We start from the raw sequence: 18281 nt of genomic DNA, 5'->3' as shown, positions 1-18281 counted from the left end.
GAATGTCTAAGTAGCCTGTGTCACGTTAATAAATGTAAATAAAATATACACAAAAAACATGGCCTGTACAGTTTCACAGTTTCAAGATGAACTAAAACCACCACTTTCAGCCTCAGTGTACAAAAATCTGTTGCAAAATTTTTTTAAATATTTAAATTATTGTGTATTTTGGTTCATTTTAGGAAAAGTCATCAAATTTCAGCCTAAACGAACGACGTTTTGACTGCTTTCAAATGTCAAAACAGGTCAAATTTAACCCGAAACAGTATGTAAGGGTTAAAAAAGCGCTGACAATGCCTTGATATTTCAAAGCAATGCATGTTTTTTTCCAAAAAAAGTTTTTTCATGTGTTGTAATAATTGTCCTTTTTGGCTGCATTCGGTGCTACAGTAGAAGAGAATGGCGACTCAGTCCATGTAGATTGAGGCTACATCTGCATTAATACATTTTCTTTTTAAAATGCATGACCTCTGTTACGCTTGAGGGCTACAGCAAATGATTATTTCCACTGCTGATTAATCTCTTGATTATTTTCTCAAAGCTGTTTGGTATAGAATGTAAGGAAATGGGGAAAAAAATAAAATTTAAAAGTCAATCGGTCTTTCTTAAAGCACAAGATGACGTCTTCAACTGTCTTGTTTTGTTCACAACCCAAAGATAATCTGTTGTTACTGTCATTAAAGGTGGAAAGAAACCAGAAAATATTCGAGATTTTGAGTTTTTTTTTTCTTTTTTTTTTTAAACAGACACTTCCCTGTGTTTGAATTGTTTCGGTGTAAAAGTTTCCAAATGATCCAAAGCTTTTTAAACATGAGAGCACTTCAAATTATCTCACATACTGACATGATAATAAAAGGTGGTTTGTTCACTGTGCAAAGTTTCAAGGACAGAAGCATTAAAGCTGCGTACGAGAACCTTAAAAGAAAACATAGAGGCGCTATTCTGGAAGAGGCACCACCAGAAAAAAAAAGGTAAAAGTGTTCAGCATGGAGAGCTTTAGAATAATCAGTTCACCTAAACCTTAAATCTAACCACAGCAAGAGCAATAACTTGTAGTTCACTCCAGAGTGCAGAGCAACTTTATCTTCAAGGTCATATTTACATTCTGATAAAGTCAGGAGCTATACCGCGCTCACATGGTCTCCACTGTATAAGCTACTGTATAAGTGCTGGGAGGAACCCTCAGGGGTTCTCCACATCAGAACCTCCGAGGACCCCAGAAAACAAAGAAGTTAATGAATTCTGATTTTCTAAATCTCAAAGACAGCAGTTCTCGAGCATATGCCACCAAGAGGCACCAGTCTAAAGGTTTTCCCTTTAACTCCAAACCCACAATTACAGCGGCTGATTTCAGTGATTAGTTCCTTCCTTCTAATTGTGGGGTTGCTAATCAGCGAACGCAGCATCTGTAGTGTTTAGCTGGAATGAGGGCGTGCAGGGTTTTCAGGCTCAATAGGCACAAGCTGGAGGAACCGCTTTTAAAAATGTGAATGAAAACCTCCTCCCTGAAAGAGAGGAACCCTGAAGCTGCTACATGTGGGCTGAAACTGCATCAATATTAATGAGTTTTCATCTTAAAAATGCGCGACTTCAGTTACGTTTCAGGAGCTGCAACCAACGATTACTTCCACTGCCGATTAATCTGTCAATTAGTTTCTCTATTAATTGACGAAAAAGTCTACAAAATGTCAGAAAATGGTGAAAAAGTTCAATCAGTCTTTCCTAAAACACAAGAGGACGTCCAAAAATGTCATTTTTACTGTCTTAGAGGAGGAATGAAATCAAAAAAATATTCACATGTAATGATCAAAGTAATTGTTGCAGGTTTGCTTTGTTTACCACCTTTAATTGCGGACCCTTTAAACTTTTGCATACGCTGATCCCCTGTTAGTTTAAAAACTCTAGGGCAGTGTGAGCAATTAAAGAAAACTGTTGCTACTGCTGTTTTTCTCCCCTCGCAAATGGTCATCTGATGTACGTTTTCAGGCTAAAACGCTCGTCTGGATGGAGTTTGTGTGGCTGTAGCCTGACGCCGACCCCGTCTTTGATTTTATACCAATTTAAATACTCTTTATCCCCCTTTAAACCAACCTCTCATTGCTTTTTACTCCATTTGTATCCCCGTGGTGAGCTTTCGATTGCCTTTAATTCGTGCTGCCCACCACCGACTGATTCTGATCGGTTTATTTATGTAGCCCGGCCTGGAGAAGCAGAAGCTGTCAACAGCACATTGCTAATACTAGATTGCTCTTTTATTGTTATAGCTCACTAATAAGCAGACACATATACTCGAGCCGGAGTTTCTTCCATTCAAACGAGCCTCGCCAGCAGCAGCAGCAGCAGCAGCAGCAGCAGCAGCGGACCAACATTAAACTGATCCCAGCAGCCACCCAGACCCTTGTTAGTATCAGAGGCTTTTTCCCTGCGGCAAAACTCTCACACACAGCGAGTCCACATCAAAGCAAACCATGAGCACGTCTCTAGTATGTATCTGGGAGAGCAGCGCTCTGGTCTTGCTCTGGGCTACGCTTCACTTTCAGCATGTCGGTGTGGGCGGTTTAAGCTTCTGTATACATGTACAGGCGAGGGTCTGGCTGCGCTTGTATGTGTAAACCACCGCAGTCAACAAAGACGCTAATCCTCCAGGCGAAACAGCTACTCTCAGATTTGTGTGGGGGTGTGCAGTGTGTCTGTTGTGTATGTTTGTGTATACGAAATGAATGTAAGCAACAGCAAAAACCCTTGGCTGACTGTTCAAAGTGCACCGAGTTCAATTATTGGTCCAACAGTCTACAGAAACAAAGCCAGGAGGCACTGTGTTTGTTTTTAAGGATAAGACGGAGGCGAGGCTGCGTCGTTAACCTCTAGCTGACATGTCAAGACTGTGGAAATGGACTTTTTCATCTACTACTAGATTTTAATCATCTGAATAATGCTCTTTTAATCCAGTAAGTGGCTGTAGCTGACCTTTATGGTGCCTTTCAGACATGGACTCCTTTCCGGTAATCGTATCTGAATAAGTACCTCGGTCACCCATCCATCCATCCATCATCTATACACCACTTAATCCTCACAATGGTCACAGGGGGCTGGAGCCTATCCCAGCCAACTTAGAGCTGGACAGGTCACCAGTCTATCCCAGGGCTACACTTAGAGACAGACAACCAAGCACACTCACATTCACACCTACGGACAATTTAGAATCACCAATTAACCTCAACATGTTTTTGGACTTGTGGGAGGAAGCCGGAGAACCCGGATAGAACCCACGCTGCACGGGGAGAACATGGAGACTCCACGCAGAAAGATCCCGGCTGTCCTGCGAGGCTACAGTGCTACCAACTGCGCCACCTCGCAGCCCCATCCCGCTCGCTTTGACGTAAAAGTCGCAATGAGAAACTTACCAGGTCGGTGCTAGAAACATTTCTATAACACTTTGGATATGGCAGCCATGCAACAATACTTCTGAGTTGTGTGAAGCGATATAGGGAGGACTTTTTCACACATTTCAGCACTGATATTGGTCCGAAAACATCTCAGAGAGTGGAAAAGACACAGCTTGTAAATCATGAAACACCTTTTATGTTCACTTTGTTCTAGAGTTTCCCATCTATTGCAAACTGACGTCCAGAGAAATAAGACTTTACCGTGACGAAGACAAAGTCTGCAAAAGCTCGGATTAATGAGACTAAATCTAATCTTGGTTTTGGCAATCAAGTAAACAATTTGTCGTTTTTTTTTTCCAAGAAGATGGCCGCTTCCAGTTTGTTTACGAGTCTTTCCTCTGAGTTTACTGAATAGCATCAAACAGCAGCAGGAACCATGTGAGCGTCTCCAACGTAAAGAAGCTGCCAACATTTATGCAACAACAGCAGTAACTTCATTAATTACTTATAATTCTAAATGATCACCGACATTGAATTAATGAGGTGAGCTGTCGCATAGAATCACAATTTATCAGCTGCAGGAAAATGATTCCTGAGTCCTGAGCTCCATCACAGCTTTATGGATGTTTTTATTTACTATTAGTTGGATTATCATCACACATGGACTGAATTTTAAGTGTTTAGGAAATCAGAAATAAACTGTTAGTTGTTTGACAACCGTAGGAGTTCAGATTTAATCTTTTCTTTATTATTCTGCATTATCCATCTAGCACCAGTGTATCATAGTCTGTTACTTTAATTTTTATACACACTCTACCATTTTCTTTCTTAAAATAGGCAGAAAGGGCAATAAATCTTCATTCTAGACGCATTGCCCTTCTTTTTGATCTGTTCTTTTTGCTTTTAATGTGAATAAAAATGCAAACACGGTGTTCATCTACCTCAGGCTTGCTGAGGCTGGAGGACACCAAGCACCCTGAGCCGACGTCCAGGTCCCACTGCTTCCTGCCCTGGTTGTGGGGATCCAGAGCCGAGATCCGTCCATCCAGGGTACTGATGATCACTAGAGACCTGAGGATGGAACACAAAGACTTCAGCATACTCTCCAGACACAGCGCCAATTAAACTATACGTACAGGCAAGGCTGCACTCTTTTCTAGGCGCTCACTTGGTGATTTTACATTTCAAAACAGTGAATCTACAGCCATTGTTGTCCTTTAATGCCGCCTTCCCAGCAGGGGGGGGAGCTTCAGTCTAATGCCATCACAGACAAGACACTAAAGGGCAAAGAAGTGCTAAGCGGCGGTGCAGATGTTGTCTTCCCTCGCTGGTCTGCCTTTGTTTAGCAATCAGGGTGACCTTCAGCAGAAGCCAACAGCACACCTGTGCCATGACAAACCCCATCTTGTCAGCTGGTTTGGGTGGCATGTTGATGAAAGAGGATTATTAAAACCTGACCAGACATCCCACACAGTGCAAACGTGTGAGATGATAAATCCTCGGCTGATGGTGAACCCCGTTTTCACATCTATTCAAACTGCTCTTGTGCCGCAATCGGCACAACAAAGCAAAACCATGTGGGAGCATCAAATGTGGCTGAAATGTTGGGTGGAGAGAAGTGAGCTACGAGGACTTTAAAGGTGGGTGAAAAACTGGATGGATGAACTGGATATCACTCACAGAACATCGCATAGTGTTTTCATCTGAGTAGTTTCAGCCATATTTTGCATTACTTCTATGAGACTATAAAACTGGTACAAAAGACAAGTTAACTTAAACCTAAACTGGTGGCTGATTAATCTACAATCAACCTAAAATTCTACATAAAAACAGCAGTGAAGTATATAAGGATTTACCTACTAATTTACCTTTTCTAGTGGTCTCCCGCTCTCAATTTATAACTGCGGACTTCAAAGATATCTCATTTTTAGGACTGCAACAAGCAATTTTTTAGCCTGATATTTTCTTGGCTAATCAGTCGTTTTTTTGGTCTATAAAATGTCAGAAAATGGGTAAAAACTTCAATCAGTGATCTCCAAATCTCCAGATGACATCTTACAATATCTTGTTTTGTTCACAACCTACAGATATTTAGTTTATCGTCAGCGAAGAGGAACATTTTAGGCAGCTGCAATCACAGAATTTTGACTTTTTTTCCTTAAACAACTACCTAAATTGACGAATCCGTTATCTAAACAGCTGACGATTACAGCAACTAATTGATTAATTGATTAATTTCTTGCAACTGTGAGATTTTGTCCCTAAACAAAGTAAAGAGTTTGTTGCGCTTCAGATAGCGAAGTGAGCAAAGTGACTGATGTGCACATTTACGGCTACAATTTCTCAGACTTACAACTGCCATAAAATCTGACACAAACACTGAAAAGCCTCATAATAAATGCTTTTGTGTCGTCAAAGACTTGTCTGTCTTTTATTCGGAGTGGAGTGATTCACTGAGCAACGAGATTAGTCTTGGCTTTTTTCCTCCTGAGCTCTCCAGCACTGGCAGAAAATTTGTGTTTGCAAACACTGTCTTGACAGCTCAGAGAAATACCAAATCAGTGCTGTTAGGACAGCAGCCACACCACTCAGACTTGTGTCGTTTCTTTTCATACATCTTCGTGAAGTCTCAAAACAAAGATGGAAGCACATTTTTAAACTGCTGGTTTGGATGATGCAAAAAAAGAAAGATTGTTTTATTATTCAACACTGACATTTTAAAATAAAGTGTCCACATATTTCATTCAGACACAGGAAGCAGCTGTAAGATTGGAGTGGACGGGTTTTCTCCGACAGAAAAAGACTTTAACTTGAATTGCCACTTTGCAGCTGTATGCTTCTGCCAACCAGACAGGTTGCAGCGTACATCCATGTCTGTCATAAACTAGATAGTGCAGACATTCCAGTGTGCGTTTACTGAGAGAAACAAAAAACTTCTTCACCTGTTTGGCCAATAAAGTTGATTCTGCTAAGTTGTAGCCACGACAGTAAACAACGCTTCAGATATGGACGTTGGTGCAAAGAAGCTACAAATTCAAAATCGTGGATGCTTCAAACATGTCTACAATCACCACAATTTCAATGTGGGTACCCAAGATTGGTACCACCAATTCAGTATCTAAGCAAATGTTTAAAAAACAATAACAATAGTCGCAGTCTCCTCTTCTGATGCTGAATATTGTGTTTCTTCAGACCATTACAGTCTCACATTGAAGTTGACCATGATTTTACATCCTATTTGAAATTTGTGTTCAATTTTTGTCACAATTTAATAAAAAAAAATACATTCCTCTTCAACTTAACTGCAGCCCTAAAACATATTTTCTGCCACATTATGTTTGCTTGTCATGTCTGACTAATGTGTTTTAAATTAACACAACTTTCCCATTTATTTAGTTGCTTTCCTGTTTTCCTTTTTCAGCCAACCAATCATACGCTAGAGGAGGCGGAGAAGCTTCAAAAATGTTGTGAAAAGGTTTTGTTTTGTTTTTTAAACCCAAACCTATTTTTTTAAAACCCAAACAAGTCGTTTCAGTGACGAAACCTAACCAAACTTCTAACAAGTACATATTGTTGTGAAAGTGTCAACCAAAGTGTGATTTCTTTTTTTTTCTGAACCATGTTTCTTGGGGAAAACAAACCAAAGTGAAAGTGAAACTTCAGTCTGAGCACAATGGTCTCCAACAGGATGTGGGGCCCTTCCTCCTGGGTGAAAGTCTTGTTGCTGATTTATGCCTCCATCCTCCCCTTATACCTCCTTCTGCAGACGTTACCGTTTTTCAAAACAAACATGAGGATGCAGTTTTAAGTGTATAGGTTTGTAATCGAATCAGTTTATCTTTAAGTCCATCTATATGCTTGTGCAAAATTTGAAAAAAAATCCTTCAAAGCGTTCCTTAGACATTGTGTTCCTAGAAATAGGACAGCAACTGACATTATTTCCAATTAACCTGTTAACTTCTACCCCGATTGATCAATTAGTTGTTTTGTTTAGAAGACAATATTTCTCACAAATGCATTACAGCATGGTGAAATTGTCCTTTCGTATATCCCAGTTGGGGGTAAAATGTCAGAAAATGTTGAAAAAAAAGTTTATCAGAGTTTCTCAAAGGCCAAGAGGACGTCCTCAAATGTCTTGTTTTGTCCACAACCCAAAGATATTCAGTTTAGTGTCACAGAGGAGCAAAGAAACCAGGAAATATTCACATGGAAGAAGCTGAAATCAGAAGATGTTGACTTTTGTTCTTTAAAAAAAAACTTGACTAGCAAAACAGTTTCTTTGTTAGTTGAAGAATGTTCAATTGTTAGTTGCATCCCTGCTTTGGAATGGGACGTGGACAACCTGACAGCACAATGTAAGAAGTATTGTGATCATGGACTATGGAATTACTTTGTAGCGCTACCAAAAACTTTACTTGTGCAACGTGCAAGTGCAAATGCCCTTCATTTATTTCCATTCAGTTATATTTATAAAGCTCCAAATCACAACATAAGTCATCTAAAGGCCTTTACATAGTGAGGGCAAGGCCTCTTAACAATACTGTATAAATGAGCTTTATTCTCCTTTTTGTGCCCACACAGCAACATTTGTTAACAGTTGTGTGTTTTCCCTTTATTCTGAGACAATCTGACCTAAATGAAGTGAGACATGGAGCCCCACCCTTCGCCTGACTCTTAGGGTTTCTGCCGCATTGCTTGTCAATCATGTCCGGAGCTCTGGCAGGGGCCACGTCCCGACTATTGATTCGTATCTGTCTCGAGGAGATGCTGTCAACGGGGCTTTTAGCTTTATTTAACCAGCGAGGGTCTGCTGAGCACGCATGCTGTCTCCGGGCGCCCTCTGCTCCGCACCCACACAGCTGGGATCCAGGCAGCTTCCCTCTGTTGCCCACCGGAGCACATGGGGGTTTTAACTGTCTCCCTCAAGGGGCAACTAGACAGAAGGTGCTGAGATGAAACACAAGTGTCACACCAGCTCCCAGCTCAGACTGGCAAAATTAGAAGTTAAAGAAATGCCGTATAAACAGTGTCGGCTCAAAGATGTTGCATATGTTTAGTAACGGCATTAAACACACTTTCCATCATTTAAAACCGAGCAGGTGAGACGCTATTGAGTAGCTATAATACCTTATCGATTTAAACTATCGAACAGTCTCCAGACATGAAGGGGAGGCGGCACGTTCAAGGATGTGTAAGCCTTAGGAAAACTAAGAAATGGATTGTTTCTGAGCGTGCAAATCAATTTTAGGAAGGATTCTCTTATGTTTCCCCGCAGTCACTGACACATTCGCAGGGAGTAGCGTTTCCTGCTTCACACCGGCTACTTATTCCAGCTCAACCGGAGCTGGAAGTTTGCATAAAAATGCAAATAGGATCACTTAACAGTAATGGGCCATGTGTCTTTCTGCCCCATCAAAGCCAAGATTATCTTCCCCAAATCTGCTCTTAGCATTATCAGCCTCGCCACTAGCGCTGAAGTGTGGAGTACTAAGAAAAACATTGTTTTTTTTCTCCCCCTCGCAGCCACCAATAAAAACAGAGCGCTAAAGCCCGCTCTCACCCTCTCAATTGGCTGCGAGACCCTGCCAAAAATATTAGGCTGATTGGTTGTTGCTAAGCAGTCGGCTCTGTGAGAGGGTGGAAAGCTTTGGCGGCCTTCGCTCGGTCCGGCCCCGCCTCCCCCCCTCCTCCCAAGTCATGCTGTGAATGTAGAAGAGAAGAAGAAGAAGAAGAAGTCAGTGAGAGCATCGAGTTCAACTTCAGAGATAGAGAGAGGGTGAGCAAGAGATGGAGGAACTTCATTCTGAGAGGGAGATCAAAGGCTTTTGTGGACTCTTTGTACTCCAGATAAAGGATAAGCAGGAGTAGAGGGGGGTGGGGGGGCACTTAACTCTACAACTTAGGTACCACGATGGTACTACAGAAAACAAGTAGTGGGAGTAGCTACAGGAATAGCACCACACCAAAAAAAAATAACAACAAAACAAACAGCCCTACTGTATCATTTAGAACTCAGGGCAATTTATTTTCCACGTCTGAGCCCCGAGACACCGCGGCTCTGCTCGTCACCAAAGGGATAACATGTAGCCTGTGGGGCTGCCGCTGCCGCCGCCGCCGCCACCGCCACAGACTGTGACAGATGCAGGCGGCGGAGACAATGAAGAAGACGTTTGAATGGAGGACGAAAAAAGGGAGAAAGAGGCAGAGTAGTCAGGCTGCCAACAGACTCGGGGTTGTTAGCGTGCTCGCCTGTAATGCTGTCAAAGTGTCATAATAGTGCCGAGCGCTTCTTCAATCACCGAGCGTACGGCGAAGCAGGGAGCCAATTAGCCTCGCTCTCACCAGACTCGGCTCCTCAGAGACACTCAGCCTCAGTCTGCACACACCGGCAAAACCAAGCTGCTGGTAAACACTCATTGAAAGAAACAACCAGGATGTTTACACAGGCTGAGTCTCCAAGGAGCCGGAGCCGCCGAGGCCGACCAATCCGAGCGGCCTGCCGCTTCCCGGCAGCCAATGGGGGGCGTTATTTTCTCCTGCGCTCGGCCAATGCGCGGGCAGCTCTGCAGACTCTGAGCCAATGGTGGCGCAGGACTGCCTGTAACCATGCAACAGCAAGCAGCCTGGGTGCACGCTGGAGTGTGGAGTTCTGCTGCCGCGCAGCTGCCACTCAGCCTACTGTAGCATGCAGCCACGCAGAGGCAGAACAAAAATACGAGCGCATGGGGAGCACGTGGGGAGAAAGTTATGGATGCAGCTCTGAGCCGGCCGCGCCCAGCAACGCCAGCTGCAGCAGCAGCGGGACGCAGGAAAAAAAGGGTCAAGTGCATTCCTGTAAAGAGTGAACAGTCGGACAGACGATCCTACAGAACATTTAGATTATCGCAGCATGCAACCACAACTCAGTGTATGAATATGTGCAACAATTCATAACACTTAGACTAAAGGTCCAAGGTTAAAGACTCCATCTGCAGAAGGTGTCTGACATGGCATGAATGTGCCAGTAAGCCTGAAGTGATTATTAATCACAGATGACATAACATCAGTACTTAACGGCAGCTTAATGTGACCAGACAGTTTATATAACCGTCCTCTGAACCTGGTAAATAAACAAGTGATCTTTTTTTTTTAAATTTAAGTCTTTGTCCCAGAAACCAGAACCCGATGCGAACTTGAGTGGCAGACTCGCCGCGAGCAGTCGGCTTTAAAATCGACCTCGCATTTGTCAGGGTCAGTGCAGCAGACCACCGCAGCAGAGAGCAAAGGGTGTGGTTTAGTAAAAAAAAAAAAACTTCTAGTACTAGCATGAAAAAAAAAAACATCATCTGAAAGTGTTGCCATCACCCTCTCTCTCTCTCTCTCTCTCTCTCCTCTCCTGCATAAGTGCGCTCTTCTCTCCAACCATCTAACACGTGGTAAAATCCAAACTCTATGGCGCCACACTCCCGCCCGCCGATTGGCCGGGACGCAGCCCCGATCCGACGATGTGATTCGTTGTTGCTAAGCAGTGAGGAGCCATCAGGAGTGAAAACAAGACAGCGTGGTCCTACTAACTACCAGCTAACTCTGTGTTTTCGTCCTCCCCTCCCTACTTTTTCTCTCTCTCCCTCTCTGTCTGAGCATCGCACCTTTCTGCCGGTGCCCCACCCATACTGCAGTGCTGCAAGAAGGGTCCTGCCGACTTACCAAAATAGCCACTGACCTAATAAATCCGCTCCAGTATTGTTTAGCGATCACATTTGCGAAAGAGCTGGTTAGGGTTTCTGTCGCTGCGTGTGGCTACAAAGAGAACGCAGCGTCAGATAAGTCGGCGTTCATCAGGTGCAAAAGAGAGTCAAGAGGTCAGACGCTATCACATCAAAAAAAAAAACAAGTGATTTTAGGAAGTTTCTGCACAAATTATGACAAAGAGAAATACAATAACAGGACAAGAGTGAAAACATGGTTACATAAGGAAAAGACGGGCAGGTTAAAGAGATTATATAAGCAGGTTTGAAGTGAGTTAGTTAAGTGGAGTTACACATTCAGACTGACTCGATTAAAAGTTCCCAGGGGGAGTTCAATCATCTCCGTCTTGAACTGTTATTTTGAGGACGGGGCTATTATTAAAACACACAACATCTCCCTGGTTACAGAGAGCAGACTATGTGTGAGAATGGGGAGAAAAAAAAAACAATAAGGAAATGAACTACCCCCTTTCGGGAAAAAAAAAAAAATAAATCTTCACTTCTTCATCCTTTACCTAACTATAGCCAGGCCCATGCGGCCAACTCAAATCCTGAGCACTAGTCCATCTCTCGGTCGCAATTGGCCGACAAGTCGCCCGGCTTGGCCGATTGGCTGTTGCTAAGCAGTAGGCTGGTGGGAGCCAGCCTGCGAGCGCGGCGGCCCAGAAGAGCTGCTGCAGCTACAGGGCCCTGAGGGTGGGTGTAGGGGGTGGTGGTGGTGGTGGGTACCGAGGGCGGCGGTGGGGGTAGCAGGTTCAAACAAAGCTGCTGTCCTCTCTCCTCTCACCTCCAAGTGCTCCCCGAGGTGCCACAGGCTCCCCGGTGGATCACTTGCCGGCGGAGGCATCAAACCTGGCAGCGCTGTCACATGTATGATCCACACACACATATATACATACATACATGAAAAGGCTCCGACACACACACACACACACACACACACACACACACACACACATATATATACGAGACAGATGTAAACACCAAGTCTCCAGAGCGGAGTTTATAACATAAAGACGGCAGCGTTAAAGGTGAGGCGACAGCTGTCAGCAGCGGGAACGGCGGCTCTCGTCACAAACTGAAGGCCGGATCAAAGCCAACATCTAGAATATTTATAGATTACAGGATACGGGGGCGGAAGAGGAAAAAAAAAAAAAAAAACAACTGCAAATGACAGGAATTTTAAAATGTTGACATCTGAGCGTAGACTGGTTTTCAAGCGTTTGAACGGCGTGCGTTTGAAGTGCAACGATCCTGAATCTAATTTAGAAGAAAACAAAAACGGCTTCACTGGAGGTCCGTCTTCTTTAAAGAGATCCAGTTATATTATCAACAAAGTTACTGAGATTCCTCCAAACTGGAAAAAAAAAAAAAAAGTGGTTCACTGGTTTTAATCTAATGTCGCATAAGGCCGTGCTTCTTCTCTGTTTAAATTGTGACTTATAGTAATTGTCTTTAAAGTTGTTTGCTTGCCAATATGAAATAAAGGGTGCACTATCGTCACAGGGTGGCATGTTTAATCCCAGGATCAAGTCCTGTTTGACTTGGAAGGAAGGCAGCCACAGGTAAAGGTCGGTCAAGGAAACAAGTAGCGACATGTTTTCAAAAGGCTGGCCTCATTAATTGACAAAAAGGAGGTTAACTTTACCATTTCACTTCAAACGAAAGCCGCGTTTCCTTCTTATTTTTTTTTGTTTTAAGTCTGAACTTTACTTTGAAGGCTACAAAAAAACCCCAACTTGTTCAAAATAAATCGATTTCTGAACAACATTTTCCTGTTTGTTTTTTGTCATCTTGTCATTAAAAATGGCCCACTTCGACGTGAAAGTTACCTAAATCACGCCTGATGCCTTGTGACATTTCTAAAGTTCAGCAACAACTCAGATGGAAGCGGAGCATGTAGTCGAGTGTATCCTCGGGGGATGACATTAAAAAGCAATGTGTGAAGGTAAAGATAGGTGAGGGTGTGAGATGAGAGAGGGACTGAATTCGAGAGCAGGAGACAAAGAGAATAAATCCAAGGGAGACACCGAACCTTAACGGGGTGATCGGCTTTACTGGGCTTTGACCCGGAAAAACCTCCATTACTGTCTGATTTCTGTTTACAATTTCCTTGTTTTACACACAGACTTTCTATTTATAGTTCATCTGTTTTTTTTCTTTTCCACCTTCGTTACAGGCTGCTGTTCTCTTTCTTTATCTTGTATTAGTGTTGATGTGCAAATTTATAACATCTAAATAACATTTATCTCAATGCAACTATTTAGGTCAAGAGAAAAAAGTACAGACAATATATTCTATCAAACATATTGCCTACAAGTACAATTATTAGCTGATTAATCACTTTGTTTATTACTGTTAAATCAATTGCCAACTATTTTGATTTGAGTGACTTTTTCTAAATTATCTGATTCCTGCTTCTTATAATTTATATTTTCTATTTCTTACCTCCTCTATGACAGTAGACTGAATATCTTTGAGTTAAATAAGACAAACAAATGCATAATTTTGGGCTTTGCAAAGATTAATCTACATTTTTCACCCTTTTCTGACATTTTACAGACCAAGCAACTAATTGAATGTTAGGAAACCAATCAACAGTGGAAATAATCATTCGTTGCAGCACTGATATTTCCCAAAAAGGGATTGTTATGAGGTGACTCAACGCCAATAGGTGGTGGCTGACAGAGAGAGATCGTGAGAGACAGACTGTGACACGGTGAGGAAGGAGGGGAAATATGTATATAGCGTATAGCAACAGTCGAACGCGAGCGGTGGCAGGGTGTGACCAACACCAGGACGAACGCTCAGGAGTTTTCCTGCAGCAGCTGAGGTGACTGGCTGGGGAATAGCCCTCCTCTATCCAAGCAAACCGCTCTGCTAATTACTTTTGATTTCCTTCTTGATATTGCGCTGCAGATGACGGGCAGCAGCCTGCGGAGTCCACGCGTTGCCCTTATTTCACTCTGCGCTGATAAGTGTGTGCCCTTGGTGGGTGTAAACAGAGAAGCCACTTCTCGTCCGTCTGTGCTGTTTCTTTCCTCGAAAACACCACGGGAAAATTCTTCAAAGTTGCATACGTTACGGCTAATAACGCCCATTCCCTTTGACGTGACGGCACGGCACGCTCCCCTGTTGTGAGGAAGCAGGCATCCCAGACATCCAGAACTAATATACAATGCTTTGGGGGCATGTGGCTCAGAAAGCTTTAAAGTGAGTCTGGCTGATGGAAAACATGCTGCATTTTTAAAGTTTCAATATTAAGGTGAGAAATCTTAACTACATCTCCAGTCCAAGTCCCTCTTGAAACACAGACAGCATGTTTAGAAAAGTACACAGAGAATCATTTAGACCTCCTATCCTATAGCCATAAAATTCACTGAAAAAAAATCATTCAAGATGCTATATCACACTCAAAAAGTGTTGTGCTAAATAATACACAAAGAGCAGAAGAGGAACATCATGAGGAACACACTGCGCCAAACATCTAAGGTGGGCGTCAAACCTACTGTTTACCAAGGAAGACAAAATCAATGCCCTACCCACTGCGCCAAGAACTGACTTTGGGCAGCAGCAGCAGCAGCAACAGCAGCAGAAGCAGGTCTGGCAGGCTTCGGTGTAAACGTGTGGTTTAATGTGAAGCAGTAAACTTTTGACTGGCGGCATCCTGGGGACTCTCTCAGCAGAGCGACGTGCCTTTGCATGATAATATGTCAAAATCTAGACGATGCATGACCTGCTTTTCCATTTCTAACATGTGTTTTCAGATGTGTCAGGTAAAAGTCCAGCGCAGTTGATGTTTAGCAAAACTTGTATTTTTCTTTTTATCAGCTCAGTCAGCATGCACTGTAACTCCTGTGTGAAAGCTCCATCCTCCAGAGCCACTAACTCACAAACAACTTTCTCAATCAACTCTTGCCAATTAACATGAACAGAATCCCACTGTATTCCAGCTCTGCTCTCTGCTGACGGGAGGCGATAAGCGGTGCATTGTGAGGGGATGCTATCTCTGTTGTCAAGCGATTAAGGAAGGTTCCCTTGTTGGGCTGTGATTGTTGGATGATAATAAATGGAACATGGGTTTTTTCTAAATGAGCAGGGGACTGAATGAGGAGGGAACAAAGCAGCCAGTCCTGCTCATAATATCATCATCTCTGCTCATCATTGCTTATTTATGACATACATGCAAACAAGTGCACTCTTGAGCTGCTTGCAGATCTCTGGATGACAAACATGCATGTGTTTCCACTGACTTATTGCACATCAACACAGTTTCCAACAAATCAAAACAACAACACTGACATGCTCCAGCTGCATGGTTCATGATACTGCGCAGGCGGAAACTTCACAAACTTTCAGCTCGATGCTGAAATGTTGCCTCATTTCCACCTTTCTAGAACCTTCCACTCTTATCAACACACTTCTATGGAAAAAAAAAAAATGCAATGCACAACCAAAAAAATAGCTAGCTGTAGCTAATCACCTCTATCACTCGGACCTACTTTTAACGCAATTCGCCAACTTTAAACGGTTAGCTGCGCCCATTATCGGACAGGAGGTCAGACTTGCTCCATAATACTGTTTTGAGCATTGACAGTTTACTAGCATCCCGTAATATTTCTTGCAATGTGGTTTCTTATCAATATGAAGAGATTATCTTGGAAGACAGGTGATTAATAAGGTTTTAACCACAACCGCAGCAACTTTTTGAGTGCAGCGCTGCGGCGGAGGAATACTTAAAAAGAAAAAAAGAAGCACCTTCAGTACGAAACACGTACGTTTGCTAGCAAAACATGCTATAATTTCGACGTTTTAGTGAATTTAATTAAATAAAAGATTCAGTTCTAGTACTTCTGATTTATGTGTTGGTTAATTTGGAGGTGGTTCACATTTTTCAGGTGTTCTCAACCCAAAGTGTCCGATAATGGGTGCCTAGCCACTAGCTGACCGCGACACACATTTTTAAAAAAAATTACCTGGTCGGTCGGACGCTGCCGTTACTTTCTCCGTACGACTCCTCGGTCTCCCCCGCCGACCCGTTGTCGTCGTCCTCCACGGTAACGTCCGCTCCGATCACCGGGCTGCCTACGTTCTCCAAGCCGCGCTCCATGACTCTCGCACCATCTTCCGCCGAGGTCGAGCCCGGACCCCAGTTGGTGACGGCGGCGACGGTCTGCGGCTCCCTCCCGATGGCGGAGCCCTGAGCTCGCGAGGTCCCGATTCCGATGAGCGCTTTCAGCAACAGCAGGAGCACCAGGGAAATGCTCACGTTTCCAAAGTGAAGCCCCCTTTCCATTTGTAAGACTGGCACATTAGTGAAATATGAGATTTACATGCCACTGGCCTTGTAAATCTGCACATAAAAAAAAGAAACTTAAAGTGCAAAAAGAAAACTTGCTACAACACAGAAAAATCCGCGGTGCCTTGCAAAACGCCCTTTCCAGTGTGTTCTTTAAGTAAACATAAACAGGTCAGCCACTGGGAAACCATGTTATTCCCTTTATACTAGACTCAGACTTGCCTTGGTAACGCTAAGACCCGCCTTGTTTCTACACTGGGATTGGACGAGAAAGTCTCTACGTTCGTTAAAAATTAATATAACCGTCTCCTATTGGTCACTTCGCTGTCAATCACGTCTACTCGCATACTAAGCAGAATCCGATTGCGCCATGTATCTGGCACTCTAAGGGGCGGGCTCAGAACGTTCCGGCCCCCCAAACAGTGCATCCCATTGGTTAATCCGCTGTCTGTCGCTGCCGCGCAGGCGTACTGGCGGCTGAGAGCATGAGGTGACGCAAAAAAAGTCCCCGATGGCGATTCCTGCGGAGGAACTGTGATTGGGCAAACGTGTCGCCCTCTGTCCAATGAGAGGAGTCGCGTCGATATGCGGCTACACTATTGGTGGATTCGCGCCCTGGTTGCCCGAGTGGAAGCAACTGATTGGATAATTTAGCTGTCACTCATGAGTAGTTGTCAAGACAGCCGACATGAAAGCAACAACGTGGCTTCAGTGGAGATGACAGATAGAGTTCCTGGTTCCTGGTCACGAGTTGTGTTTTTCACTTTCGGTCAAAGGAACAGGAAGGACTAAAATATAACAATAACAACAATAATAATATAATTTAAAAATTCTAAAGGATTTATAATTATATCCTATTCCAAATAAAACCAAACATCTAACATAGCCTAATATAAAAATAGTTAAAATCTAAATAATGAACAACTGCTTTCAGGTTCATCAGTACCAGTTGATATACGTGTATATCATATACGTGACTGAACAGCTGCGGTAAACGTGCCACTTGAAGCATGTGCAGTTGTGCAGACAGCTGCTCGATGTGCTCAGAATATATTGTGATTTCAGATGTTATATGAGGTCATTGTGGACCTCAGTTTGCTGCGCTTGCAGTCAGCAACATGCTGCAGAATGAGGCTGCTTGTGTTTGTAGCGCCCCTCTGTGGTTAAATAGGAACGTGGCACCATCACGGATTACATCTTTGGAAGTCTTTTTGCTGTTGTTGTCGTCTTTGACGTTAGTCAGCTATATTTCTATAATCAATAATGTTGAAGTCAGCCAGAAAAATCTATATAATAAATTACACTGCAAAATCTTAACATGAATATTTATATGTCAGGTGTACCTATACAATAAACAATATTATGGAGTATTATTAATGTTAATTTAATCAGGCATATTTATATAATAAACAAATTAGAGACTTATTGAATTTAGTCATATAAATGAAAAAAAAATCAGTTAAATTTGTATTAAATATAATATGACAGGGTCTCACCCTTAATTAATAGAAAAAAAAAACAGTATATTTGTATAATAAATGTGTACTTATTTTATTTTTGTGTACTCATTTCATTCTGTGTACTTACTTTATTTTTATAATGTGTATTTGTATCTTTCTTTTATTGCTGCTGCTCTTACCTTTCTTAATTTATTCTATTTCATTTTATTTTTTATTTTATTTGTTTTTCCTGTATATAAAGCTGACTCGTGAATATGCACAAGAATTCCAGTGTGCCTGTACTGTCATGTACTGGTGCAAATGGCAATAAAACTCTGTTCTTTATTCTATAAATGACACTGAAGGATCTTGTTGTTTTAAGCAGTTTCATAAACTTGCATGATATATAATACTGTAGGTTCTTACTTTA

General features: G+C 42.6%; 1 protein-coding gene across 1 annotated transcript in view; it reads right to left on the bottom strand.

Moving 5' to 3' along the window:
• The window catches only part of eif2ak3 (eukaryotic translation initiation factor 2-alpha kinase 3), a 42045-nt gene extending 25491 nt beyond the window's left edge, over positions 1-16554 (bottom strand). The window contains exons 1-2 of the mRNA XM_008283189.1: positions 16090-16554; positions 4328-4457 (exon numbers count right to left, since the gene is read on the bottom strand). Coding sequence (XP_008281411.1) covers positions 4328-4457; positions 16090-16409 — 450 coding nt within the window. The 5' untranslated portion in view covers positions 16410-16554. The remainder of the gene's footprint in view (positions 1-4327; positions 4458-16089) is intronic.
• Between the last annotated feature and the right edge of the window lie 1727 nt (positions 16555-18281).

This window comes from Stegastes partitus, unplaced genomic scaffold (genome assembly GCF_000690725.1).
Source record: "Stegastes partitus isolate 25-593 unplaced genomic scaffold, Stegastes_partitus-1.0.2 Scaffold301, whole genome shotgun sequence".
In the NCBI taxonomy this organism is placed as follows: domain Eukaryota; kingdom Metazoa; phylum Chordata; class Actinopteri; family Pomacentridae; genus Stegastes; species Stegastes partitus.
Note: the sequence above shows the minus strand (reverse complement) of the source record. Positions and strands in the feature narration are given on the sequence as shown.